General features: G+C 41.5%; 1 protein-coding gene across 1 annotated transcript; it reads left to right on the plus strand.

The window, feature by feature from the left end:
• The first annotated feature begins 86 nt into the window (after positions 1-86).
• On the plus strand, positions 87-27,992 carry LOC139448854 (amine oxidase [flavin-containing] B-like). Its single transcript, XM_071230379.1, has 14 exons — positions 87-124; positions 317-417; positions 2,492-2,586; positions 8,735-8,872; positions 9,215-9,319; positions 12,625-12,716; positions 13,763-13,904; positions 14,366-14,515; positions 15,349-15,508; positions 18,184-18,328; positions 19,342-19,399; positions 19,682-19,779; positions 23,973-24,084; positions 26,066-27,992. Exons 1-14 carry the CDS (start codon positions 87-89, stop codon positions 26,258-26,260), a joined length of 1,629 nt encoding a protein of 542 aa, XP_071086480.1. The 3' UTR covers positions 26,261-27,992.
• Positions 27,993-27,995: the final 3 nt, after the last annotated feature.

Below are 27,995 nucleotides of genomic sequence, written 5' to 3' on the forward strand. Positions count from 1 at the left end.
CCAATGTAGCGGCCATAAAATGTCGGAGTCCCGTGATGGGATTCGAACCACGGACCTTCTGATCCGAAGTCGGACGCCTTATCCACATGACCAAGCAGGTTAAACCCTTCAGCAAGCTGACAAGGTAAGGATGTCATCTGTGGGATGACTCCACGCCCTGCTACAGCAGGATTAACAGTCACTTGCATTTCAGCTTTCTGGGTATTACTCATATTTCATGTATGCAAAAAGTACATTGATGCATATCTTATGTTTTGTCAAACAACATTACTGATATGAATGATAGAATGAATGGCATTATTTATTGTTGATGAAGTCTCTCCTTTCTCTGGAACATTCACAAAATCAGCTTCCTCATGCAACTGAAGATGGACGACATTCAGGTAGATGTCGCAGTCATAGGCGCTGGTATCAGTGGTGAGTACAACTAGGCTGTTCATGTCACTTCGAAGGTTTTCCAGCTCTCTTCTATCCAAAATATTAGACATTCTCCGTTCTGGTGGTCAGATTCTGTGACTTGACTGGTACATGGAGGTACTTACATGGCACGTTACATATCATACCACCAGGGCTACCCATCCCCCTAATAACGGCCTGACCCTGGTCCCTGCTTAGGGTCTCAAGAGATAGGTACAAACTATCCCATTAGGAACAGTTTGACCCTAGCCCTGGCAAAATGTATCTGGTCATGCATACACCGAAGTTGACTGAAGTTTTATCGTTTATGAAACATTAAAGTCAGAAGGAATGCGTACATATAGTCAGATGTACATGCAAACATTAGTGACTTGTAGTGTAACCGTGGAGTTCAAGACCATTTTTGTCATTAAACAATATATAAGTTATAACACGACTAATATAATACAGTCAAGTCTCGTTAATCCGACATTGCTGGTTGCACATGATTGTGTCGGATTAACGGATTAATTAGTTGCAAATTAGGTGTGTCGGAGTCGGAGTGCGAGAATGTCGGATTAAAAGGACTAAATAGCGCTGAATCAATCGGTTCCCATCATTTGTGTTGGATAAAGCCGAGTGTCGGATTAACAGGCGTCGGATTAACGAGACTTGACACATGAGGACACACGGGTCATACTCAGTACCCGCCCGACCTGAGTTCCCCGTCCCAGCCCTATATTCCACATATCAACCCGAGATGCCCCGATCAGCTTGGTGGCTGAAGGCCAGGGGGCTGACATGGGGGTTGAGGGTTACATGGGGTATGATATGTACCTGTAAAATGCCTGATGTCATTGACACATATTTGATAAAGAATGTTGTCACACCAACACTGATCAGTTCACTGGATCTCATCAACATGTGTGTAGCAGGAATATGATGTCTCTGATTTACACCAACATTCATCCTCATTGTTTGAAAATATGTATTTGTATTATTTATGTGTTGAAATTGCATGGGAGACAATTAAGAGTGGCAGACTCTCACAGTTTACTAGACTTACACTCACAGTCTAGCAGACTTACACTCACAGTTTACTAGACTTACACTCACAGTTTACTAGACTTACACTCACAGTTTGCAAGACTTACACTCACAGTTTACTAGACTTACACTCACAGTTTACTAGACTTACACTCACAGTTTACTAGACTTACACTCAACGGTTATCAGACTTACAATCACAGTTTACTAGACTTACAATCACAGTTTACCAGACTTACACTCACAGTTTATCAGACTTATACTCACAGTTTACTAGACTTACACTCACAGTTTACTAGACTTACACTCAACGGTTATCAGACTTACAATCACAGTTTACTAGACTTACAATCACAGTTTACCAGACTTACACTCGCAGTTTACTAGACTTACACTCACAGGTTATCAGACTTACACTCACAGTTTACCAGACTTAAAATTACAGTTTACCAGACTTACACTCACAGTTTACCAGAATTACACTCACAGTTTACCAGACAGACATTCACAGTTTACCAGACTTACACTCACAGTTTACCAGACTTACACTCACAGTTTACCAGACTTACACTCGCAGTTTACTAGACTTAAACTCACAGTTTACCAGATTTACACTCACAGTTTATCAGGCTTTCACTCACAGTTTAACAGACTTACACTCACAGTTTATCAGACTTACACTCACAATTTACAAGACCTACTCTTACAGTTAAAAGACTTACATTCACAGATTACCAGATTTACACTCACATTTTACCAGACTTACACTCACAGTTTACAAGACTAGCATTCACAGATTACTAGATTTACACTCAGTTTTCCAGTATTCATTCACGGTTTTCCAGACTTACACTTACAGTTTACAACATTGAAAGCAGGGTAGATGTGTTAGTATGATTTTTTAACATATGGTCAAGTCTTTGAACTCGATCATTTTGATTTCTCTTTTTTGAAGAAGCAAAATCCTATTTGGCAACACAGACTGATAAGATCTCACCATTTGTCTCAAACTATGGTTGACTTGATATTGTGTTCACCTGTTGATCAGGTTTGAGTGCCGCCTGTTTACTCAAGAAGACTGGATTGAGAGTTGCTGTCCTCGAAGCCCAGGATCGTGTTGGAGGACGGACCTACACAGTCAGGGTATATAGATAGGTCTATGGTAGTCTTGTCTCTATGTCATTGGTATTCGCCCATCTTTGTGTCTTTCAGCTCTGAACATAAATCATAGTTATTAAAAGATATCAAAATCATTTCACTTTACATGCTAACATAAGAACAGGTCAGTGAGCTTTTGTTGTCGCATTTTGTACCTTGTGCACTTGTTACAGTTTTGTCTTCTTACCTGACATTATGAGGCCCATGAAGCTATATTGTGGCACTGATGATCCTATCTATGGCATTATGAGGCCCATGAAGCTATATTGTGGCACTGATGATCCTATCTATGGCATTATGAGGCCTATGAAGCTATATTGTGGCACTGATGATCCTATCTATGGCATTATGAGGCCCATGAAGCTATATTGTGGCACTGATGATCCTATCTATGGCATTATGAGGCCCATGAAGCTCTATTGTGGCATTGATGATCCTATCTATTGCATTATGAGGTCCATGAAGCTATATTGTGGCACTGATGATCCTATCTATGGCATTATGAGGCCCATGAAGCTATATTGTGGCATTGATGATCCTATCTGTGGCATTGTGAGGCCCATGAAGCTATAGTGTGGCATTGATGATCCTATCTATTGCATTATGAGGTTGAAGCTATATTGTGGCACTGATGATCCTATCTATGGCATTATGAGGTCCATGAAGCTATATTGTGGCACTGATGATCCTATCTATGGCATTATGAGGCCCATGAAGCTCTATTGTGGCATTGATGATCCTATCTATGGCATTATGAGGTTGAAGCTATATTGTGGCACTGATGATCCTACCCAGCTAACAATTTCACGTTGTGACAACGTCGTGACAACGTTGTGTTTACGTTGTGGCAACGTTGTGGATGTAACGTCCATATAACGTTATTCTGTGGACTCCCATTTATGTTGTCACAACGTCATGGCCTAACGTTGTGTTACGTCATAATCACGTCGTCACAACGTTGTGATGACATTGTATTTTACGTTGTGGGAACGTTGTGATAACGTTGTGTTTACGTTGTGGTAACGTTGCAGATGTTACGTCCATATAACGTTATTCTGTGGACTCCCATTTATGTTGTCACAACGTCATGGCCTAACGTTGTGTTACGTCATATTCACGTCGTCACAACGTTGTGATGACGTTGTATTTTACGTTGTGGGAACGTTGTATTTCTACGTTGAGGGAACGTTGTATTTGACGTTGTGGTTATGTTGTAATTTACGTTGTGGCAATGTTATAATAATGCGTCCCTACAACGTTATTCTGTGTACTACCACGGACGTTGTCACGACGTGAAATAACTTTGTTACAAGGATGAAATACGGTTGTGACCATTCCACACTAAAATGTTGTAAAAACAACCCCAAAAATGTTTTAGAATATGCTTTAGTCACGTGAATGTGTATGATTCGAGATACCTTTTACCAATATTTGAAAACCAGGGCGTCGAATAGCCCGGTTAACAGTGAGTTAGATCGTGTTTTGCTAACAATGTTCAAAATGTAAAAACACCACTGAGCTGTTAACTAGATACATGATTTGACTATTAGAAAGTTAGACACCATTACCCTTTAGGCTTGTACTGAAAGAAACAAAAAAAAGAATGTGATATTTTCTGGGGAGGGTCGGGTCCTGGAATATTATCGAAAAAATATATTGTCACCGAAAATTCTTGACAAAAATAAAAAACGGTTCAGACTGGTGAAAAAAATGCCTGCCACAAAAAAAAATGACATAGATCTAGATGCAAGGTGCTTATCTTCAGGCTCATAGAGTTAAAGAAAATCATATATCTGCTTTTGTAGCTGTGACCGAAAACATATGTAATCTCCATAGAAAGGTTCCAGGTCCCCACCTCCTTGAATATTAAATGGTCGGACTCTAATCAAGTCCATATTGTATACTTCAACTTTCAGTCATGCGAAGTCACCATTCAACAAAGAACTCCAAGACATATTTGCGTTGACATTTTATTATTTTTAGATTATAGAAAATTTATACACTTTTCTAAATTATTGAATGCCAGAATCTTCTTTCTTTGGTGTTCACTTCCACTTCCCTGAAATACAAACAGCTTAATAAATCTCAAGCAGGTATATGAAAGATTTCATATGACGAGAAACATTCATTTGGAGATAAGGTTTTATCAATATTCAAACAATAATGTATAATTCAAGTGACTGATGGAAACAAATTTTAACATTCATTCAGAGACATCAAGAATCAGGTTGAATACAAAACGTGGTACGAGCATAGATTTATATAAATAGATCTACATTCTTAGCATTCATTTCAAGCAACAAAAAAACACACCAATTAACATGGATATAGACAATGGAATGTAACTGTAAACAATTGTACTTACGTTAACATAATTCACAGCCCAGGGTTTATTTGGTGTGTTCCTCAATGATTCAACATTCTTGATTTTATCTCCTGGAATGGTCGTGTAACATTTTCCCCCTTGCTGCAAAGAAAACATATTAAAAGAGTCAAAACTAAAACTATATTCAATAAGCATACATTTAGATCTGTAGTCTAAACAAAAAGATAACATACATTGTATAATTGCCTAAAATTTAGGAAAACTGTAAATCTAAAGTCTTCATGTGTAAGGTCCGATCGGAAATAAACTCAGGCTACAGATATAAGTAACAAAATTATGAGTATATAAGTAACACAATTATGAGTACCATCATAAAAAAAACAACACCTAATATAATTTGGTTTTACATATACACCGGTCTGACAAACCCGGTCAGGCAAACCAGTGATTGTTTTAGTGAGCCACGTCTCACAACCTCTGTCAGAGTACAATGACACACAATCATGTTAGTACAAATATGGTTTGTTGGGGACCTTTTCTAAACCAGAATCCAAACGGGAACATATATATTAGACAGGCATTGTAGCTAATAACGACTCACACTCACATCTTCATCGCAGCGTTGTTTATATAGATCTAGCTACAGTACGATTTCGTAGCGAGCACTGGAACTTACTCGTTCAGTTTTCGATCACCATTTTATTCTCTCTCATTGCCAAAATGTTTCAGAGAACCAAGTATCATATACTTACTACGTTTATTAACATAATACAGTTCAATATCGTTAAATATAATTCTGTAGTATGGTAGCCTTCCTGGCAACATACGGAGAACGAATATGGTTGCTATCAATTCCATTGTATTTTTCATTGGTGCACATTGACTAGATCTACACCTATCTCACCTTAATAATCAACAAACGATGACCAAATCACTGACATTGTATGGTGATATTTAACTTTTGACTATCGACTAACTATCATCACCAGCGAGAACAATACCGCAAACACCCCGTTATAGCGCGCGACGAGACTCGTTTTACTTTTGCTCGTTTTCATTAGAAGGGAGTCGGACATAGATCTAGTTATCGGAAAATGATGAATTGATTCTTTTTTTTGGAAATATTAAAAATACATATGATAAGCGCCTTGCTCAAATAAACTTTATAGATAGCACTAACAACCATATATGATCCACATTTAGGCTACTTCAGTCAGTGCTAATTGGGCCTTTTCGGGAACAACAAGTATGTTTCTGTCTCTTCCCGAAAATACAATTGTTCATAACATCATTGAGCCCTTTAGACTAGGGCTATAACTAGGAGCCTACAGAGAGTCGATCTGAAAATACTTCCATTGTTTTGATTCCCTCTCTTCGCTGTATAAGAGAAATCTACTCAACCTTTCCCATGGCCTGAATGAGCCACATTGTTTCACAAAAATCAAAGTCAGTACATGTAAACTTTCAGATTTCAGAAATAACACTGAAGAAATGGCAATAACTGTCAGTGGTCAGTAGGCGATGCATACGTTAGGCCTATTTAGGCCTACAGACATACGCTTATGATCGAAACCCGAACATAATATGACGACCACAAAACGCCGCCAGACTGAATTCTGGTCAAACATATACCACTTGCCCTTGGTAATTTCACTTGGTATCCATAAAATAATAATATGGTAAAAAGTCATGGGCTTCCTTCACCTCTATATACATCACGTTTTGTGTATCAAATATTACTATCAACACTGACGCTCAGCTCAGTGAAAGTGATCGGCAAACTGCATTCTAAACCCCGCCACTTCTGAATAATACGATACATTTAAATCATTTGACTATCTGCATGTACAGAAACATATCAACAAGCGGAGACTGCTTTTGAAAAATAACTTACCTTATCCGAATTCACAGATCATCTGTCCAGTTCCCGTTGCTCCACAATCACTTGGTTGTAATATATCCAGAGTGAGCTTGAACTAAGATGGCTGGTGACAACAAATCTTCCGCGACAATGTGACGTCATTTTGACGTCACTACACGAGGCAACAGGCTAAACTTTTCAGCAGTCACTCTCACGCCGCAAAAAATGCGCGCCAATGTGTTTTTAACTGTAATTTTGCTTGTGACAACATTTAGTAGACAGATAACTTCCTTCATAGATATATATGTTTAAAAAAAATAAAACTACGAGATGATAGATCTACAAGTGGTTTCCTAAACATCATTTACAAAAAGTGTTGTAATGTCCAAAGCATAACGTTATCACAACGTTAATTTGCAACGTTGTTGTTACGTTGTGGAATAACGTTACAATGTAACGTAATACTAACGTTGTAATAGAGATACGCATTTACGTTCTTGAAATTTTAGAATTAAGAGATGAAAATTCAAATGCCGAATATACAGAAAGGTAAAGCATTACTGCCTTGGTATTCTGACAAATCCATGTTGATTTTGATAAAGCAGTTCTATTCCTTTATGACTATCAAGAAGCAAACGTTATAAGGTTTCACCGACGTTTCAGAAACGTAGTTACAAAACGTTGTGCTATGTCCGATGTACAACGTTTTCAGAACGTGAATGTGCAACGTTGTTGTAACGTTGTGAAATAACGTTGTACGTTGACGTTATAATAACGTTGTGACAACGTTATTTCACGACGTTACCTATCCACAACCTTTCCACAACGTTGTGACAACGTCGTGTGTTAGCTGGGTATCTATGGCATTATGAGGTTGAAGCTATATTGTGGCACTGATGATCCTATCTATGGCATTGTGAGGCCCATGAAGCTATATTGTGGCACTGATGATCCTATCTATGGCATTATGAGGTTGAAGCTATATTGTGGCACTGATGATCCTATCTATGGCATTGTGAGGCCCATGAAGCTCTATTGTGGCATTGATGATCCTATCTATGGCATTATGAAGCCCATGAAGCTATATTGTGGCATTGATGATCCTACCTGTGGCATTGTGAGGCCCATGAAGCTATATTGTTGCATTGATGATCCTATCTATGGCATTATGAGGCCCATGAAGCTCTATTGTGGCATTGATGATCCTATATATCTATGGCATTATGAGGCCTATGAAGCTATATTGTGGCATTGATGATCCTATCTATGACATTATGAGGCCCATGAAGCTATATTGTGGCATTGATGATCCTATCTATGGCATTATGAGGCCCATGAAGCTCTATTGTGGCATTGATGATCCTATATATCTATGGCATTATGAGGCCTATGAAGCTATAGTGTGGCATTGATGATCCTATCTATGACATTATGAGGCCCATGAAGCTATATTGTGGCATTGATGATCCTATCTATGGTGTCTGTAACTGCTGCTCACAGAATTCCAATCTGTCATTGATTATATGTTTCCATGCCAACTTTATTATTCCCCGCAATGTGTTTTGCAGGGAGAATTAAAACATCCACTGTTTTCCATTGAAAACCATATAATTTTTCCTCCTTGTGGATACTGGGGCATGGAAGCAACCCCAAGAACTTACCAAGATGAGAATTGGGATGTTAGTGTATGGTCTACCTGCATGGAGGCTGCTCATTCTATCAACCACTAGTTTGCTATGCCCTTTTTCAATTATTTACAGTTCACCTTGATATAACTTTAACATTCCTAACTTTACTGAAGTGGACGTTGCAGATAACAAGATAGTTTTGTTTGTTTACGGTTTGTATCGAGTTTGATTGCTTATACAACCATGTGTTCTCGTTTGCAACGTTGGTGATATTGATGGTTAAGTTTAATGCAGGGACATATCTTGTATTCTTCGCAGCACCCTGCACATGGCAGCGTAGATGTGGGTGGGGCCTACATTGGACCCACACAGAACAGAGTGTACAGGCTGGTCAAGGAACTCGGACTACAAGTCTACAATGTCAACGAAGACCACAGGACTGTCCTGTATCTAAACGTCAGTGATGTTTTTTTTTGTATATATCTATAGGCTCTCTATTTGTGACCAAATTCAACAATTGATGCCTTTTATCTTATTGTTGCCAAAAGGCTACCCTGTGTCAAAATTACAACAATTATTAAAATATTATTCGTAAATTCTTCACTTTTTTTACTATATACCAGAATGAGAATAATGAGACATTTCACCATGACCTTTGTAAAGAAGAATTATTGGACGTATTGGAAATTTTTAATTTGTTTGAAACAATGCATGGGACTGCCTGACCAGGCATACTCCTAAAGTCTAATTTGATACTACAGCAATGTGTTAAGTAAAGTGATTCTAATATATTTTCAGGGTTCCTGGTCAACTTTTAAGGGAAACATACCATCTCTGAAAAATCCCGTGAGCTATCTGGATCTCAATCATGCAATTAGAACCATTGACAAGATGGCTGAACAGGTAGACAGCATTACAATTGCTTTTGGATTATTTCTTTATTTTGTTTAACTGACATTTTGTGATTTGGGCAAGCATCTTTTAGGGAATAACTTATTTTGAATTTCAAATCATGATAAGAGCATATCTGTGAAATGAAGTTTTCTGGAAAAAATAGAATTAATAAGAAACTGATAATTATCAATGACTGATTTGTTGTCACAATCTGTAATGAACCATTGATAGTTGCGGATAACGAGCCATCAACAATTCTCACTCAAGATGTAGGGGGCGTGTGTGCAGACTTGCGTACCTTGAAACCTTGTGATCGTTGCTTCGAAACCTGGTTTGTTCCGATTATATTTCTAGGTTTGTCAGCACCATGCCCGTGTTCTTGGGTTTCACCAAAGATGTAAACGTCTGAAACCAGCATCACTTCAGGCTTTCTCTCACACGAAGCTAACACGCAGAGATATATCTGTAATACTGTTCCAAGCAGTATCAAAACAAACTCACTCACTCACCGAAGTTGTACCTTGACCAGTTCAGGGCCTTTTCCATGATGAAAGTTTGACATCCTTTATGGTTCTTATTAAGATCAGGTTTGATCCAACTTGCCACCTCACAATTTAAGGCTGTAATTAGATGGATACTAATTAGGCGACCTCTTTTATACAGAAAAACAGATTTTTAGTTTGTGTTTTTTTTCTTTAAAAATATACCACAATTAGACACTACACTTTGTTTTTGTTTTTATAAACAATGGGGTCGGTAGAATAGGAAAAAAATATAATTTCAAACTACTTTTCCTTTCCATGTGGTTATTTTGTGAAGTTGTGATAGGAATACGAAACTGTTCTGTAACCTGTATTGGGAAATCAGTCCTCACATGGTACACTGGATTACCCAGGACTCCTGTGAGGCTATGAACGGTATTTGAGCAAACATTTCAGGTCTTTGAGCGTGTAGTGGGCAACTGTCCAATCTCATTAAAATCAGATCTTAGTTCTTGCTTCCGCTAAACAAAGATCTTAGCACATCCCATTACGGGTCACGTCAGACCGACCTTGTGCGAAATTTGACCGGCTGATAGAAGGACTGACAAGAAGTTGACATTAGCCAATCAGAAGGCAGCTTTACAGCACTAATTTCAAATTGGCAACTATGCTTCGAAACCTATTTTGTCAAATTCTCGGTTACAAATTTGAACAAAAGGACATTCTGGAATGGCTAATAGATGGTCTAGATTGGTCGGATGAAAGGTCGTTCGGACGTGACCCCTAATGGGATGTCCTCAGATCTTTGTTTGGCGGTAGCGAGAACTAAGATCTGATTTTAATGAGATTGGCAATTGTCTGGACCAGACAGGGAAACAATTTCTGATTTGGGTTTTATTTCCTGAGGTTTGCCATCCCACAGATTACTTCATCCCTGTGAGATAAGGATTTGGCTTGGTGGGATTTCTTGTATGTATGTGCACACAGGGATGTCACTGGGATACCAGTTACATCCCACACCATATTTATAAAACTTGATGTGACCATTTTGTATTTACACTATCAAACTTATTTAAGTTTTTATACTAAATAGTAGAATATACAAACAAATATAAAACACAACTCTCACTGATCTTAATATGGTGAGTTAGTACGTTATGCTGGTTTTGTCATACTCTCACTGATCTTAATATGGTGACTTAGTATGTTGTTCTGCTGGTTGTGTAATACTCTCACTGATCTTAATATGGTGAGTTAGTATGGTGTTGTGCTGGTTGTGTAATACTCTCACTGATCTTAATATGGTGAGTTAGTATAGTGTTGTGCTGGTTGTGCCATATTCTCACTGATCTTAATATGGTGAGTTAGTATAGTGTTGTGCTGGTTGTGCCATATTCTCACTGATCTTAATATGGTGATTTAGTATGGTGATGTGCTGGTTGTGTAATACTCTCACTGATCTTAATATGGTGAGTTAGTATAGTGTTGTGCTGGTTGTGCCATATTCTCACTGATCTTAATATGGTGAGTTAGTATGGTGATGTGCTGGTTGTGCCATACTCTCACTGATCTTAATATGGTGAGTTAGTATGGTGTTGTGCTGGTTGTGTAATACTCCAGCAGCAATGGGCTTACACATTGTACAGTACTTGGTATGACAAGCCAAAGCTTTTACTACAAGGTGACCCATCACCCCCAAGCACTTATTTCAGTGTGGGGGATGTCAAGGCTGAGGTTGTCTATGGCGGATGATGCACCGCAAAGGGTTTATTGAGACGAACACATGTACGTAAACTCATTATACCATCTGGTCTACAGAGATATGTTGCAGAAAGAATGGTGACAGGGGGGCTTACAGGTGCCATCGATTCGAAGTGATTTGGTGCATGGTATTTGTGTACGCGATCTAATAAACCAAAAAATCTAAAAGTTAGCAGTACTTATACTGAGCAGGGATTTTGGCTCGGAATTGAAAAATCACGAAAAATCAGTACAGTAGCAGATTTGAACATGAGCATTCTATCTAACATCTTGGCATTCTATTTTCATTTCATTGCACATATTCTGTTAGAAGTAGCCTGCCCTTTAATTAGAGTTGTCTGCCCTTGGTGTCCCATTTCCAAGCTCCAGAGGCGTATCTAGAACTTTGAAGAAAAAGTAGGGGTCCTCATGATATCCAAGCCACCAGGTTACTTTGCTGAGGGCCCAGCTAACATGTAAGCTGTCTGAAAAATAGCGTGGTGTGCACCATCAACACCCCTCCTCCAACCGCCGCCGTGGTCTAGTGGTAGTGCGTCCACCCGGAGAGCGGAAGGTCTGGGGTTCGATCCCCGGCCGCATCATACCAAAAGACGATAAAAGATGGTACTTGTTGTTACCCTGTCAGGCGCTCAGCATTAAGGGGCTAAAACAAGGATTGGAGTCAGTATACTGTGTCTGAGTGGGTTATCCATGTTAAACTGCGGCATGATATCTCAGTGAGCTAGCACTATAAATCGGCATAAGTCCGGACCTAGTACAAGCAGCCACACACACACACACACGTGCATGCACGTCACTATATAAGTGCAATAACCTTTGACGCGACGTTAAACCCAATTTCACCTCACCTAACCTCACCTCACCTCACCTCTCCTCCAACCATCCCTCTAGATCGACCAATGAGCTCCATTGCAGTGTGAGAGACCTTCATTACTCTCCTGCTACTGGGATACCGCTGTGAGGATCTTGTCTCACTCAATCAGAGTAATCTGCCCTTATTGATATCAGTTGGAAACTTAAGGAAGAGAAAGTGACACTAATGTGACCTAGACTGAAGTGTGGTGCTTGCAGGTGCCCCTAGCAGCTCCCTGGAAGGCAGCCAAGGCTAAGGAGTGGGACTCCATGACTGTACAGGAGTTCATCAACTCCCTCTGCTGGACGCGGTAAAGTAATTGTATCTTATTCTTAAAGGTTTATTTATTTTGCTTTAACATTTCCCTGTGGTGATTCTGGGTAGCGTAGGTTCAGAAGGTGGTGTTATATGGCTGTGTATTTTTTTGTCAACCAATAAGGGGGCATGGGTGGCCCAGTCGTCTAAGGTGCCGCAATTCGCTGTGCAGAGTTGCGTCCCTTGGGCACGCCAGAAACCTATGATTGTGGGTTCGAATCCTGGTTCGCCCCGATTATGTTTCTAGATTTGTCAGCACCACACCCGTGCTCGTGGGTTTCACCGAAGTGGTAAACGTCTGAGACCTGCATCACTTCGGGCTTTCCTCCCACATTAAGCTGAGACGCCGTGATATAACTGGAATACTGTTAAAAGCTGCGTTAAACCAAACTCACTCACTCACTCGCTCACTCACTGTTAACCAATTATTGTGCCTGTATTGCATTGTTTCTTTTGAGATTTGGTAGAGGCTCATTGCATTCTGTTTTGACAGTGATTGGTTGCCAGGAATGTAGTGCTGTTTAATGTAAGCGTTTTTTAGGAAGTTACTATATTTATAACTCATCACCCTGATTCCCTGCCTTGACCATCTTGGAAGCTTGCGCTGGGTGTAAATATTATTATCACTGACTTTTGTATTTGATACTGACCACTGCCATCATCATTGAAGACTCTGCTACCACTCTATGTTGTACTGCCATTGTATCGATTGAACCTAGTTCATTTTGTAATACATTTGTTGGTTGTATACCACGTGTTGGTTGTTTGTTTCACACTAAGTTCTTTTACTTACAAATTTTTGGGTTAACATATTGTTTCAGTTTGGGAATCGACACATAGCAATAGGTAATCCACTCTCCAAATTATTAAATGTAGCATGTTTTCATACTGACAAAGCTCATAAATAGAATTGTGAACAGTGGCGGACTGTTACAACCAGAGTGAATCTTTTTAGAAATAAGTGTGTTCAGTATTTTCTCGGCATTGCACTTTCTAGTCGCCTGACGGATGTTTTTATTTTCAATTTCTTTTATATTTCAGGGAAGTCAAAGGAATAATAAAGATCTTTGTCAATGCAGTCTTTACATCTGAGGCCCATGAATTGTCCCTGCTGTTCTTCCTTCAATATGTCCACAGCGGCCACAATGTCAACAGGTTGTCTCTCATCACTGATGGGGCTCAGGTAGAGTGTTAGTATCCCCCCCTCCATCCACAGCGGCCACAACGTCAACAGGTTGTCTCTCATCACTGATGGGGCTCAGGTAGAGTGTTAGTATCCCCCTCCGTCCACAGCGGCCACAATATCAACAGGTTGTCTCTCATCACTGATGGGGCTCAGGTAGAGTGTTAGTATCCCCCTCCGTCCACAGCGGCCACAATGTCAACAGGTTGTCTCTCATCACTGACAGGGCTCAGGTAGAGTGTTAGTATCCCCCTCCATCCACAGCGGCCACAATGTCAACAGGTTGTCTCTCATCACTGATGGGGCTCAGGTAGAGTGTTAGTATCCCCCTCCGTCCACAGCGGCCACAATGTCAACAGGTTGTCTCTCATCACTGATGGGGCTCAGGTAGAGTGCTAGTTTCTGTATCCCAATGTATCCAAGAACTATAGTGTTCATGCTCTTTGTATTAATTTCCCCAGGAGAAGAAGATTGTTGGAGGCTGCCAGCAGTTGTCTGAGAGGATGAGTGACCGGCTCGGTGCTGACGTTCACCTCAGCTCCCCAGTCACAAGCGTCACACAGGATGACGAAGGAGTAGTTATCAACAGCGCTGATGGGAAAGTCGTCAAGGTCAGTGACTTACACTTGATACACAAGAGATCCCTTTTTGTATCATATTCCGTAGGCAAATGATTCAAAAAGTACCAAGCTCTACAAACTGTACTGTTGACAAGGAATGCAGGGGAAATATTCAAGTAAACTGACATTTGTGACATTATCCTGCTCAGCAATGAAGCTTATACAAGAACTCATGAGAGTGTGCAGGGATGAACTGGCTCTTGATCTTCGGGAGTATATAAAAGGATAAATCATGACTACAAGGTTTTGGCTGATAAAGTAAACATGAGAGAGAATGAACAGGCTGAAGCCACAATTGCTATGCCCACCTCCCGAGTGCTTACAGTTACAACCAAAGTCAAGAAGTGTTTTACAACCAAAGTCAAGAAGTGTTTTATCCAGCTTACAAACTGTCTAAATACAATAAATACCAGAAAGATTAAAAAACACATTGGGATACTATAGAGTCTGAATCTGAGAATAGAAAGCAGATGAAGGGATGAAGTCTATTCATGTTTTTCCCAGAACTTCCTAAAACTAATGATCTGAACGTGGCTGCAGATAACGAAGAGACCACAATGTTTGTTGATTATTCTGAGACGGTGCAACTGATGTACTGTATTGAGTGAAGGTGACATTTCTAGTGTATTCTCTACACTTCAGGGGGCGGTGGGGTAGCCTAGTGGTTAAAGCGTTCGTTCGTCACGCCGAAGACCCGGGTTTGATTCCCGACATGGGTACAATGTGTGAAGCCCATTTCTGGTGTCCCCCGCCGTGATATTGCTGGAATATTGCTAAAAGTGGCGTAAAACCATACTCACTCACTCACTCACTCTACACTTCAGTGTCAGTATGTGATCAGCGCCATGCCACTTCCGCTCCTGTCTAGAGTGCACTTCTCTCCACCACTCCCCGGCCTCAAAGCCCAGCTTATACAGCGCGTCCGAATGGGCTCCATCATCAAGACAAACATGTTCTACAGCACCCCGTTCTGGAGGGAGCTCGGTGAGAACTTGACACAAGACATGGAACTGCGGGGGATGATAGGTTCACACAGAGCACTTGACACAAGACATGGAACTGAGGGGAATAATAGGTTCACACAGAGAACTTGACACAAGACCTGGAACTAAGGGGATAATAGGTTCACACAGAGCACTTGACACAATACATGGAACTGAGATGATAATAGGTTCACACAGAGCACTTGACACAATACATGGAACTGAGGGGATAATAGGTTCACACAGAGCACTTGACACAATACATGGAAGTGAGGGGATAATAGGTTCACACAGAGCACTTGACACAAGACATGGAACTGAGGGGGATAATAGGTTCACACAGAGCACTTGACACAATACATGGAACTAAGGGGATAATAGGTTCACACAGAGCACTTGACACAATACATGGAAGTGAGGGGATAATAGGTTCACACAGAGCACTTGACACAATACATGGAACTGAGGGGATAATAGGTTCACACAGAGCACTTGACACAATACATGGAACAGAGGGGATAATAGGTTCACACAGAGCACTTGACACAATACATGGAAGTGAGGGGATAATAGATTCACACAGAGCAATTGACATAATACATAGAATTGAGGGGGATAATAGGTTCACACAGAGCACTTGACACAAGACATGGAACTGAGGGGATAATAAGTTCACACAGAGCACTTGACACAAGACATGGAAGTGAGGGGATAATAGATTCACACAGAGCACTTGACACAATACATGGAACAGAGGGGATAATAGGTTCACACAGAGCACTTGACACAATACATGGAAGTGAGGGGATAATAGATTCACACAGAGCAATTGACATAATACATGGAATTGAGGGGGATAATAGGTTCACACAGAGCACTTGACACAAGACATGGAACTGAGGGGATAATAGGTTCACACAGAGCACTTGACACAAGACATGGAACTAAGGGGATAATAGGTTCACACAGAGCAATTGACACAATACATGGAATTGAGGGGGATAATAGGTTCACACAGAGCACTTGACACAAGACATGGAACTGTGGGGATAATAGGTTCACACAGAGCACATGCAGCAATACATGGAACTGAGGGGATGATAGGTTCACACAGAGCACTTGACACAATACATGGAACTAAGGGGATAATAGGTTCACACAGAGCACTTGACACAATACATGGAACTAAGGGGATAATAGGTTCACACAGAGCACTTGACACAATACATGGAACTAAGGGGATAATAGGTTCACACAGAGCACTTGACACAATACATGGAACTGTGGGGATAATAGGTTCACACAGAGCACTTGACACAATACATGGAACAGAGGAGATAATAGATTCACACAGAGCAATTGACACAATACATGGAATTGAGGGGGATAATAGGTTCACACAGAGCACTTGACACAAGACATGGAACTGAGGGGATAATAGGTTCACACAGAGCACTTGACACAATACATGGAAGTGAGGGGATAATAGATTCACACAGAGCAATTGACATAATACATGGAATTGAGGGGGATAATAGGTTCACACAGAGCACTTGACACAAGACATGGAACTGAGGGGATAATAGGTTCACACAGAGCACTTGACACAAGACATGGAACTAAGGGGATAATAGGTTCACACAGAGCAATTGACACAATACATGGAATTGAGGGGGATAATAGGTTCACACAGAGCACTTGACACAAGACATGGAACTGTGGGGATAATAGGTTCACACAGAGCACATGCAGCAATACATGGAACTGAGGGGATGATAGGTTCACACAGAGCACTTGACACAATACATGGAACTAAGGGGATAATAGGTTCACACAGAGCACTTGACACAATACATGGAACTAAGGGGATAATAGGTTCACACAGAGCACTTGACACAATACATGGAACTGTGGGGATAATAGGTTCACACAGAGCACTTGACACAATACATGGAACAGAGGAGATAATAGATTCACACAGAGCAATTGACACAATACATGGAATTGAGGGGGATAATAGGTTCACACAGAGCACATGCAGCAATACATGGAACTGAGGGGATGATAGGTTCACACAGAGCACTTGACACAATACATGGAACTAAGGGGATAATAGGTTCACACAGAGCACTTGACACAATACATGGAACTAAGGGGATAATAGGTTCACACAGAGCACTTGACACAAGACATGGAACTGTGGAGATAATAGGTTCACACAGAGCACTTGACACAAGACATGGAACTGTGGGGATAATAGGTTCACACAGAGCAATTGACACAATACATGGAACTAAGGGGATAATAGGTTCACACAGAGCACTTGACACAATACATGGAAGTGAGGGGATAATAGGTTCACACAGAGCACTTGACACAAGACATGGAACTAAGGGGATAATAGGTTCACACAGAGCACTTGACACAATACATGGAACTAAGGGGATAATAGGTTCACTCAGAGCACTTGACACAATACATGGAACTAAGGGGATAATAGGTTCACACAGAGCACTTGACACAATACATGGAACTGAGGGGATAATAGGTTCACACAGAGCACTTGACACAATACATGGCATAGAAGTGGTTCATCACTTGTGGTGATGTGTGATGTTACGTACAGATCTAAGTGGCACTGCTGTGGTTTGTCACTGGTGATGTATGGTTTTACAGATCTAAGTGGTATAGCTTTGAGTGACACTGGGCCATCTGCAACATGTTTCGATGACACAAAGCCAGACGGCTCCCACCCTGCCATCATGGCATTCATCCTGGCTGACCAGTGTCGCAGCATCACTCAACTCACAAAGGAAGCAAGGTGGGTCATTGTCTGTGCTTTTATGCCAGTCAGCTGTATTCCAGCTCTATCAAAGTGGTCTGTAAATAATCAAGTCTCGTCCAGGAAACCAGCAGCAATATCATGTCAAACAATCAACCTGTTCACAGTACTGAAAACATGTCCTCTCACATCTTCCCGAGACAAGAGAGTTAACTGACTTTAAAAGTCCAGTTTCCAGCCTTGCCGAACTAGGTTGAATTCCTGGGCTCGATCGTAGCGCCACCAGTGGCTGTTACGAGTTAAGTCCCTTCTAAGCCTCTCCTATGGACCCTTTTATGGACCAATCAAATTCCACCTCTCAAATCACTTGCATTTGTTTCAAACAAAATGGCAGCGCCAATTCAAGACAATCTGATTGATAATCAAGATCAATATTGTGATAAAACAGGTCTTACATCGCGAAGTGCATCAAATCACGTGAGTACCTTGATTAAAAACTTGGAAAGATTTGGAAAATATTTGTTGACAACGAGTTGTTGGCGGTACACATGCTGTGCAAATCCCGCAATCGACCGAAAATCTGCTTGACAGTTTACGAACAGGATTTCGATTCGGTGCCCTATTTTGATTGGACTATGCATAGACTCGTTAGTCCTAACTCCATAATACCAACCTATTTCGGCAAGGGTGGAAACTGAACTTTTATAGTCAGTTAACTCTCTTGCCTCGAGAGATGGTCCTCTCATGGAATCCCCACATTCTGCGATCAATTAGTTTTTTCGCAATTTAACAAGGTAAATTTGAGATAATTGTTGTACACGAAAACTGTGATGTCTTGACAGTGGTGTGTGAGCATCATTGATCATCACTGAAGTTGCATCTAATAATTAAGTTGAACATACTTTAATAGAGTTCTTTTAAATCTAAAAGTTACTGCTTGCATGTGAAATATGAAACTCTTATCCTAATTGTTACAAGAATAATATTTCAAAATGATTTATTTCAATAAAATTTTTATCATGACATAATACAGGTGTTATACATCATTTCAGAAAGCAGAAACTGTGTCAGCAGTTTGCAGATATGTTCAAATGCAAGAAATTTTTAGAGGTAATAGGTTAGATGATTGTAAATGTTCCTTATGAAATGTATGGTCAGTGGTCAATACCATTATTATTTTTTTAGGTTCTGATTTCTGATAAAAATCGAAGTATCGCCTTGGGTTTCTCTTGTTTTCCCTTAAGGTGAAGAAGTTGATTTAAGCTTTTTAGTTTTTTAAGTTAATTAGTAACAAAGATACAAAGACAAGAACACATTTGGTTTTAATCATGTGACACAATAACCAAACTCATCATTGGACTTTTCTTACCACACCAAACAATTTCCCTTCAGCCCGTGGGGTATGTGGAGAAGAACTGGATGGAGGATGAGTATTCTGGGGGGTGCTACACGGTCACCCTTCCCCCCGGAGTACTAGCACAGTATGGAAGGTATGCTGTATAAAACTACACGAGTTCAGTATTCAGGGGACATTTTGTCTTGACTACACGAGTTCAGTATTCAGGGAATATTTCGTCATTGCTTCTCCACCAGGGTTCTCACGATGTATGGAAGGTATGCTGTATAAAACTACACAAGTTCAGTATTCAGGGGACATTTTGTCTTGACTACACGAGTTCAGTATTCAGGGAATATTTCGTCATTGCTTCTCCACCAGGGTTCTCATGATGTATGGAAGGTATGCTGTATAAAACTACACGAGTTCAGTATTCAGGGAATATTTTGTCATTGCTTCTCCACCAGGGGTCTCACAATGTATGGAAGGTATGCTGTATAAAACTACACGAGTTCAGTATTCAGGGAATATTTTGTCATTGCTTCTCCACCAGGGTTCTCACACTGTATGGAAGGTATGCTGTATAAAACTACACGAGTTCAGTGTTCAGGGAATATTTTGTCATTGCTTCTCCACCAGGGTTCTCACAATGTATGGAAGGTATGCTGTAAAAAAAATACACGAGTTCAGTATTCAGGGAATATTTTGTCATTGCTTCTCCACCAGGGTTCTCACAATGTATGGAAGGTATGCTGTATGAGACTACACCAGGGCTAATTTTAGGGTGGGGTCCTGTGCTTTTAGCCCCTAAATTTTAAAAAAGGCCCTCATTTTTAAATACAATGGGGCATTTAAATATTGTGCTGTATGGGCGTACCTCTGGAATATTTGATATTTACACATAAAGGCCCCATTTCAGAAAGTTCTTAGAGTGAACCCTGCTACACTAGTTCAGTATTCAGGGAATATTTTGTCTTTCCTTCTCCAGCCGGGTTGTCACACTGTATGGAAGGTAAGCTGTATGAGACTCTGCTAGTTCAGTTTTCAGGGGATGCTATGTCTTTGCCCCTCCTGTGGGGTTCTCATACTGTATAGAAGGTTACTAAAGCTGTATGAGACTCTGCTAGTTCAGTTTTCAGGGGGTGCTATGTCTTTGCCCCTCCTGTGGGGTTCTCATACTGTATAGAAGGTTACTAAAGCTGTATGAGACTCTGCTAGTTCAGTTTTCAGGGGATGCTATGTCTTTGCCCCTCCTGTGGGGTTCTCATACTGTATAGAAGGTTACTAAAGCTGTATGAGACTCTGCTAGTTCAGTATTCAGGGGGTGCTGTGTCTTTGCCCCTCCTGTGGGGTTCTCATACTGTATAGAAGGTTACTAAAGCTGTATGAGACTCTGCTAGTTCAGTTTTCAGGGGATGTTATGTCTTTGCCCCTCCTGTGGGGTTCTCATACTGTATAGAAGGTTACTAAAGCTGTATGAGACTCTGCTAGTTCAGTATTCAGGGGGTGCTGTGTCTTTGCCCCTCCTGTGGGGTTCTCATACTGTATAGAAGGTTATTAAAGCTGTATGATGCTATGCTAGTTCAGTAGCCAGGGGGTGCTATGTTTTCGTCCCTCCTCCGAGGTTCTCACAGTATGAAAGGTATACAGGGGACTGTGCAGCGTTAGAAACTAACATTTTTAGTCCACTAGTCCTTATGATGGTAATTAACGTTTAGCAAAATCCTTAAAAATGGGCAGACTTCTACTAGTCCTTATGATTAAACTGCTAGTTTAGTTTACATGGGACTGTGCTAGTTTAGTTGGTAGGGGACTGTGCTAGTTTAGTTTACGTGGGACTGTGCTAGTTTAGTTGGTAGTGGACTGTGCTAGTTTAGTTGGTAGGGGACTGTGCTAGTTTAGTTGGTAGGGGACTGTGCTAGTTTAGTTGGTAGGGGACTGTGCTAGTTTAGTTGGTAGGGAACTGTGCTAGTTTAGTTTACGTGGGACTCTGCAAGTTTAGAATACAGGGGACTGTGCTGGTTAAGTATACAGGTGACTGTGCTGGTTTAGTATACAGAGGACTGTGCTAGTTTAGTCTACAGGGAACTGCTAGTTTAGTATTCAGCGGACTGTGCTAGTTTAGTATACAGGGGCTGTGCTAGTTTAGTATACTGGGGACTGTGCTAGTTTAGTATACAGGGGACTGTGCTAGTTTAGTATACAGGGGACTGTGCTAGTTTAGTATACAGGGGACTGTGCTAGTTTAGTATACAGGGGATTGTGCTGGTTTAGTATACAGGGACTGTGCTAGTTTAGTATACAGGGGATGTGCTAGTTTAGTATACAGGGACTGTGCTAGTTTAGTATACAGGGGCTGTGCTAGTTTAGTATACAGGGACTGTGCTAGTTTAGTATACAGGGGCTGTGCTAGTTTAGTATACAGGGACTGTGCTAGTTTAGTATACAGGGGACTGTGCTAGTTTAGTATACTGGGGACTGTGCTAGTTTAGTATACAGGGGACTGTGCTAGTTTAGTATACAGGGGATGTGCTAGTTTAGTAGGTATACAGGGGACTGTGCTAGTTTAGTATACAGGGACTGTGCTAGTTTAGTATACAGGGGACTGTGCTAGTTTAGTAGGTATACAGGGGACTGTGCTAGTTTAGTATACAGGGGACTGTGCTAGTTTAGTATACAGGGGACTGTGCTAGTTTAGTATACTGGGGACTGTGCTAGTTTAGTATACAGGGGACTGTGCTAGTTTAGTATACAGTGGACTGGGCTAGTTTAGTATACAGGGGATTGTGCTGGGTTAGTATTCAGCGGACTGTGCTAGTTTAGTATACAGGGTCTGTGCTAGTTTAGTATACAGGGGACTGTGCTAGTTTAGTATACAGGGGACTGTGCTAGTTTAGTATACAGGGGCTGTGCTAGTGCTAGTTTAGTATACAGGGGACTGTGCTAGTTTAGTATACAGGGGACTGTGCTAGTTTAGTATACAGGGGCTGTGCTAGTTTAGTATACAGGGAATGTGCTAGTTTAGTATACAGGGGATGTGCTAGTTTAGTATACAGGGGATTGTGCTGGTTTAGTATACAGGTGACTGGGCTAGTTTAGTATACAGGGGACTGTGCTAGTTTAGTTGGTATACAGGGGACTGTGCTAGTTTAGTATACAGGGGACTGTGCTAGTTTAGTATACAGGGGACTGTGCTAGTTTAGTATACAGGGGCTTTGCTAGTTTAGTATACAGGGGACTGTGCTAGTTTAGTATACAGGGGACTGTGCTAGTTTAGTATACAGGGGATGTGCTAGTTTAGTATACAGGGGATGTGCTAGTTTAGTATACAGGGGCTGTGCTAGTTTAGTATACAGGGGATTGTGCTGGGTTAGTATACAGGGGACTGGGCTAGTTTAGTAGGTATACAGGGAACTGTGCTAGTTTAGTATACAGGGGACTGTGCTAGTTTAGAAGGTATACAGGGGATTGTGCTAGTTTAGTATACAGGGGACTGTGCTAGTTTAGTATACAGGGGACTGTGCTAGTTTAGTATACAGGGGACTGTGCTAGTTTAGTATACAGGGGCTGTGCTAGTTTAGTATACAGGGACTGTGCTAGTTTAGTATACAGGGGACTGTGCTAGTTTAGTATACAGGGGCTGTGCTAGTTTAGTATACAGGGGACTGTGCTAGTTTAGTATACAGGGGACTGTGCTAGTTTAGTATACAGGGGATGTGCTAGTTTAGTATACAGGGGACTGTGCTAGTTTAGTATACAGGGGACTGTGCTAGTTTAGTATACAGGGGACTGTGCTAGTTTAGTATACAGGGGCTGTGCTAGTTTAGTATACAGGGACTGTGCTAGTTTAGTATACAGGGGACTGTGCTAGTTTAGTAGGTATACAGGGGTTTGTGCTAGTTTAGTATACAGGGGACTGTGCTAGTTTAGTATACAGGGGACTGTGCTAGTTTAGTATACAGGGGACTGTGCTAGTTTAGTATACAGGGGACTGTGCTAGTTTAGTATACAGGGGACTGGTTTAGTATATGTACTGGGGATTCGGCTGGGTTTGTATACAGGGGACTGTGCTAGTTCATTATACAGGGGCTTACAAGTCTTTAACTTGACACTTGATATTTCGCATTGCGCCTTGCTCTGACATTTTGCATGAAACAATTGCACTGCTAACATCTATTCATTGTAAAAGTTCCAATGTGAAATATGTTGAAGTACAAGACCTGCCTGATCACACCTGTATTGAGATTACTGTGTTCTGTCGTTAAGTCAGGATGATTGTCATTGTCACTTGGCTGAGTTATTTAAGGAAAGACACATTTCATACACACTGGGCAATGTTTTCTTCAGTGAAATCAGGAAGCCACACCATCGCCTGTATTTTGCTGGAACAGAAACAGCCACAGAATGGACAGGATACATGGATGGCGCGATCCAGGCCGGGGAGAGGGCAGCCAGAGAGGTTGGTGACAGGAGAACACATGGGGGTCACTTGTGTAGACATGGGGGTCTCTGGTGTAGACATGGGAGTGACAGGTGTAGACATGGGGGTCACAGGTGTAGACATGGGAGTGACAGGTGTAGACATGGGAGTGACAGGTTTAGACATACATGGGAGTGACAGGTGTAGACATGGGGGTCACAGGTGTAGACATGGGGGTCACAGGTGTAGACATGGGAGTCACAGGTGTAGACATGGGGGTCACTTGTGTAGACATGGGGGTAACAGGTGTAGACATGCGGGTAACAGGTGTAGACATAGGGGTCACAGGTGTAGACATGGGGGTCACAGGTGTAGACATGGGGGTCACAAGTGTAGACATGGGGGTCACAGGTGTAGACATGGGGGTCACAAGTGTAGACATGGGGGTCACTAGTGTAGACATGGGGGTCACAGGTGTAGACATGGGGGTCACAGGTGTAGACATGGGGGTCACAGGTGTAGACATGGGAGTGACAGGTGTAGACATGGGAGTTGCAAGTGTAGACATAGGGGTCACAGGTGTAGACATGGGGGTCACAGGTGTAGACATGGGGGTCACAAGTGTAGACATGGGGGTCACAGGTGTAGACATGGGGGTCACAAGTGTAGACATGGGGGTCACTAGTGTAGACATGGGGGTCACAGGTGTAGACATGGGGGTCACAAGTGTAGACATGGGGGTCACAAGTGTAGACATGGGAGTCACAGGTGTAGACATGGGGGTCACATGTGCAGACATGGGGGTCACAAGTGTAGACGTGGGAGTGAAAGGTGTAGACATGGGAGTCACAGGTGTAGACATGGGGGTCACAAGTGTAGACATGGGGGTCACTAGTGTAGACATGGGGGTCACTAGTGTAGACATGGGGGTCACAGGTGTAGACATGGGGGTCACAGGTGTAGACATGGGAGTGACAGGTGTACACATGGGGGTCACAGGTGTAGACAAGGGGGTCACAGGTGTAGACATGGGGGTCACAGGTGTAGACATGGGGGTCACAGGCGTAGAAATGGGGGTCACAGGTGTAGACATGGGGGTCACAAGTGTAGACATGGGGGCCACTGGTGTAGGTATGGGGGTCACAAGTGTAGACATGGGAGTGACAGGTGTAGACATGGGGGTCACAGGTGTAGATATGGGGGTCACATTTGTAGACATGGGAGTCACAGTTGTAGACATGGGGGTGACATGGGAGTGACAGGTGTAGACATGGGGTTGACATGGGAGTGACAGGTGTAGACATGGGGGTCACAGGTGTAGACATGAGAGTCACAGGTGTAGACATGGGGGTGACATGGGAGTGACAGGTGTAGACATGGGGGTCACAAGTGTAGACATGGGAGTGACAGGTGTAGACATGGGAGTCACAGGTGTAGACATGGGGGTCACAGGTGTAGACATGGGGGTCACAAGTGTAGACATGGGAGTGACAGGTGTAGACATGGGGTTCACAGATGTAGACATGGGTGTCACAGGTGTAGACATGGGGGTCACAAGTGTAGACATGGGGGTCACAGGTGTAGACATGGGGGTCACAGGTGTAGACATGGGAGTCACAGGTGTAGACATGGGGGTCACAGGTGTAGACATGGGGGTCACAAGTGTAGACATGGGAGTGAAAGGTGTAGACATGGGGGTCACAGGTGTAGACATGGGGGTCACAAGTGTAGACATGGGGGTCATAGGTGTAGACATGGGGGTCACAGGTGTAGACATCGGGGTGACATGGGAGTGACAGATGTAGACATCGGGGTCACAAGTGTAGACATGGGAGTGACAGGTGTACTTTAACAGGGTTTGCCCTAACGCAGAAAACCTGTGTGTTTGATGCAATCTAAGGAAAAAATATGCAATATTATTTTTCCATTGCGTCAAAATGACCCTCAGTTTTAAGAGGCTTTGGGAAACCTGCTTTCACAAAACGTGTTTACATCATGAAACAGAAATCCTTATTTGCAGGTGTTATTTGCCAAGGGAAAGATTAAGGAATCAGCGATTATGGAAGATGAACCAGAATCAGAGGACTACCCAGCCACGCCCCTCCCGACCTCCTGGGTAGAGCAGAACATGCCATCTGTCACTGCAGTGGTCACCAGTGTCATGCTGGCTGGTTGTGTTGGGGTAGGGGCTGTCCTTCTGCAGATGTTGGGATAGGGCTTAGTGAGAGGTGAGGCTATCATTCTGCAGAAGCTGGGACAGGGATCAGTGAAGGACGGGACTATCATACTATCTATTCTGCAGATGCTGGGATATACTGCTCTGAATCCCCCAACCCCCAACCCCCAACCTCTCACTTTCCAAACAAAATAAGAAAATCTATGGAAAATATTTTCTTATATGTTTTTTTGTTACCTTGACATCTTCAATGTGTTTTATCCATCGTCTATCCATCCCCCTGTTTGCATTGAAACCTGAAATCTTTTCTTCTATTATGTCAATGTCATTCTCACATAAGTAGTCCGCAGGTAAACAAACATTTGGTCATGGCACCAGCTAAACTTTGTGAATATGAAGGCTGTCAAGCCAAACTCTTCTTACCAGATACCATTGAATGTATCATTGTATGATTTTCAAATTTTCAGAGGATGTTCACAATATCTTCCTTACAACATGTTACAGTGAAGTTAAACTTTAATGTTTTATTGTTGTCATAGCATTTAGTAGAAAGAGGGTGTTTGTAATCAGTTGAATATCAATTGTTGTCCAACACATACTAACTGTACTGGTTTGTATATATACTTCAGGACAAAAAACAAAGATGTGTGTTTCTGGTTTCAGAACCGACCCTAGAATTTTGTGCCAACCCTAATTATATTTAGCGACATACAACACTGGACATTCAAAAATCATTGTTTTTAACGTACGACACCAGTGGTCAAGAACACGATTAATGACAGGGTTAACAGCAAGTGTGCTTGCACTTAAATTTCCCAAATGCTACCACCTACCGTGCACAAAATGACTGTTGGTGCCAGCAGTATTCTCCTGTGGCTCTGCACGTTCAGTGTGAAGTCAGTGTAATTTGTTTGCCTAAAGGATCCAGAGTTTACTTGGGCAGAGGAAATTATTTCGGAGGCCACAAATAAAGCTGTCAATGCTTTTGAGGCTTTCATTGTCTAAAGAAAGTGCCCTGCCATCAAAGAAAACTAAACCTTGATTTGTCTTAAAAATTGGACAAAGCCTTAACATCATTGTTTCAGTATGATTCGATCAGAATGTACTGAAAATATATTTATTACATACATGTATGTCATTATATCAGTTCATTTCATTCAAGAAAATTAATATTACAGACGAAATGATTTCATGTTTAGTCAAAATTGAAGAACGTTATGCGCACACCCTCCAACTTGCATGTAAATTGACCAATGAAATTGTATTTTGTCGAACCAGTTTATGTCATCTTTTATCTATAACGTTGAAACGGTCTTCAGATTTCACAGCCAGTTTCGCTTTTGACCAATGAAAGCTATTGTTCTGGCACATGATTTGTTTATTTTGAATGTTCTATGAAAGTACTTTTAACCCCATAACTGACATTTAACAAGGAACACATGACTTCCCAGTCAAAGCCAACAATTGAAAAACCTTTGACCTTTGTGAAGGTTAAGGCCACTTAAATTCAATAATTATCATTGAAATTCAATTTACTAACATCTGTGTGTATTGCATATATGTTCTTACAATGAAGTGTACATGTTTCTGTTAAGGAAATTACTGAAATATATAAATTGTAAGTGTTTCCATGGCATTTGATTTCTTGACCAAGCACAAGGTTCTGCATTAGTGTTTATAAAAACAGAAAACAATTTAATTATGCCACGCCCACTTATGGACTAGACTGTTTTCTGATTTGCTGATAATAGAATTGGTGCACTTAACAATGTAA

This window comes from Haliotis cracherodii, unplaced genomic scaffold (genome assembly GCF_022045235.1).
Source record: "Haliotis cracherodii isolate W230 unplaced genomic scaffold, xgHalCrac1.p SCAF_7, whole genome shotgun sequence".
NCBI classification, from domain to species: domain Eukaryota; kingdom Metazoa; phylum Mollusca; class Gastropoda; order Lepetellida; family Haliotidae; genus Haliotis; species Haliotis cracherodii.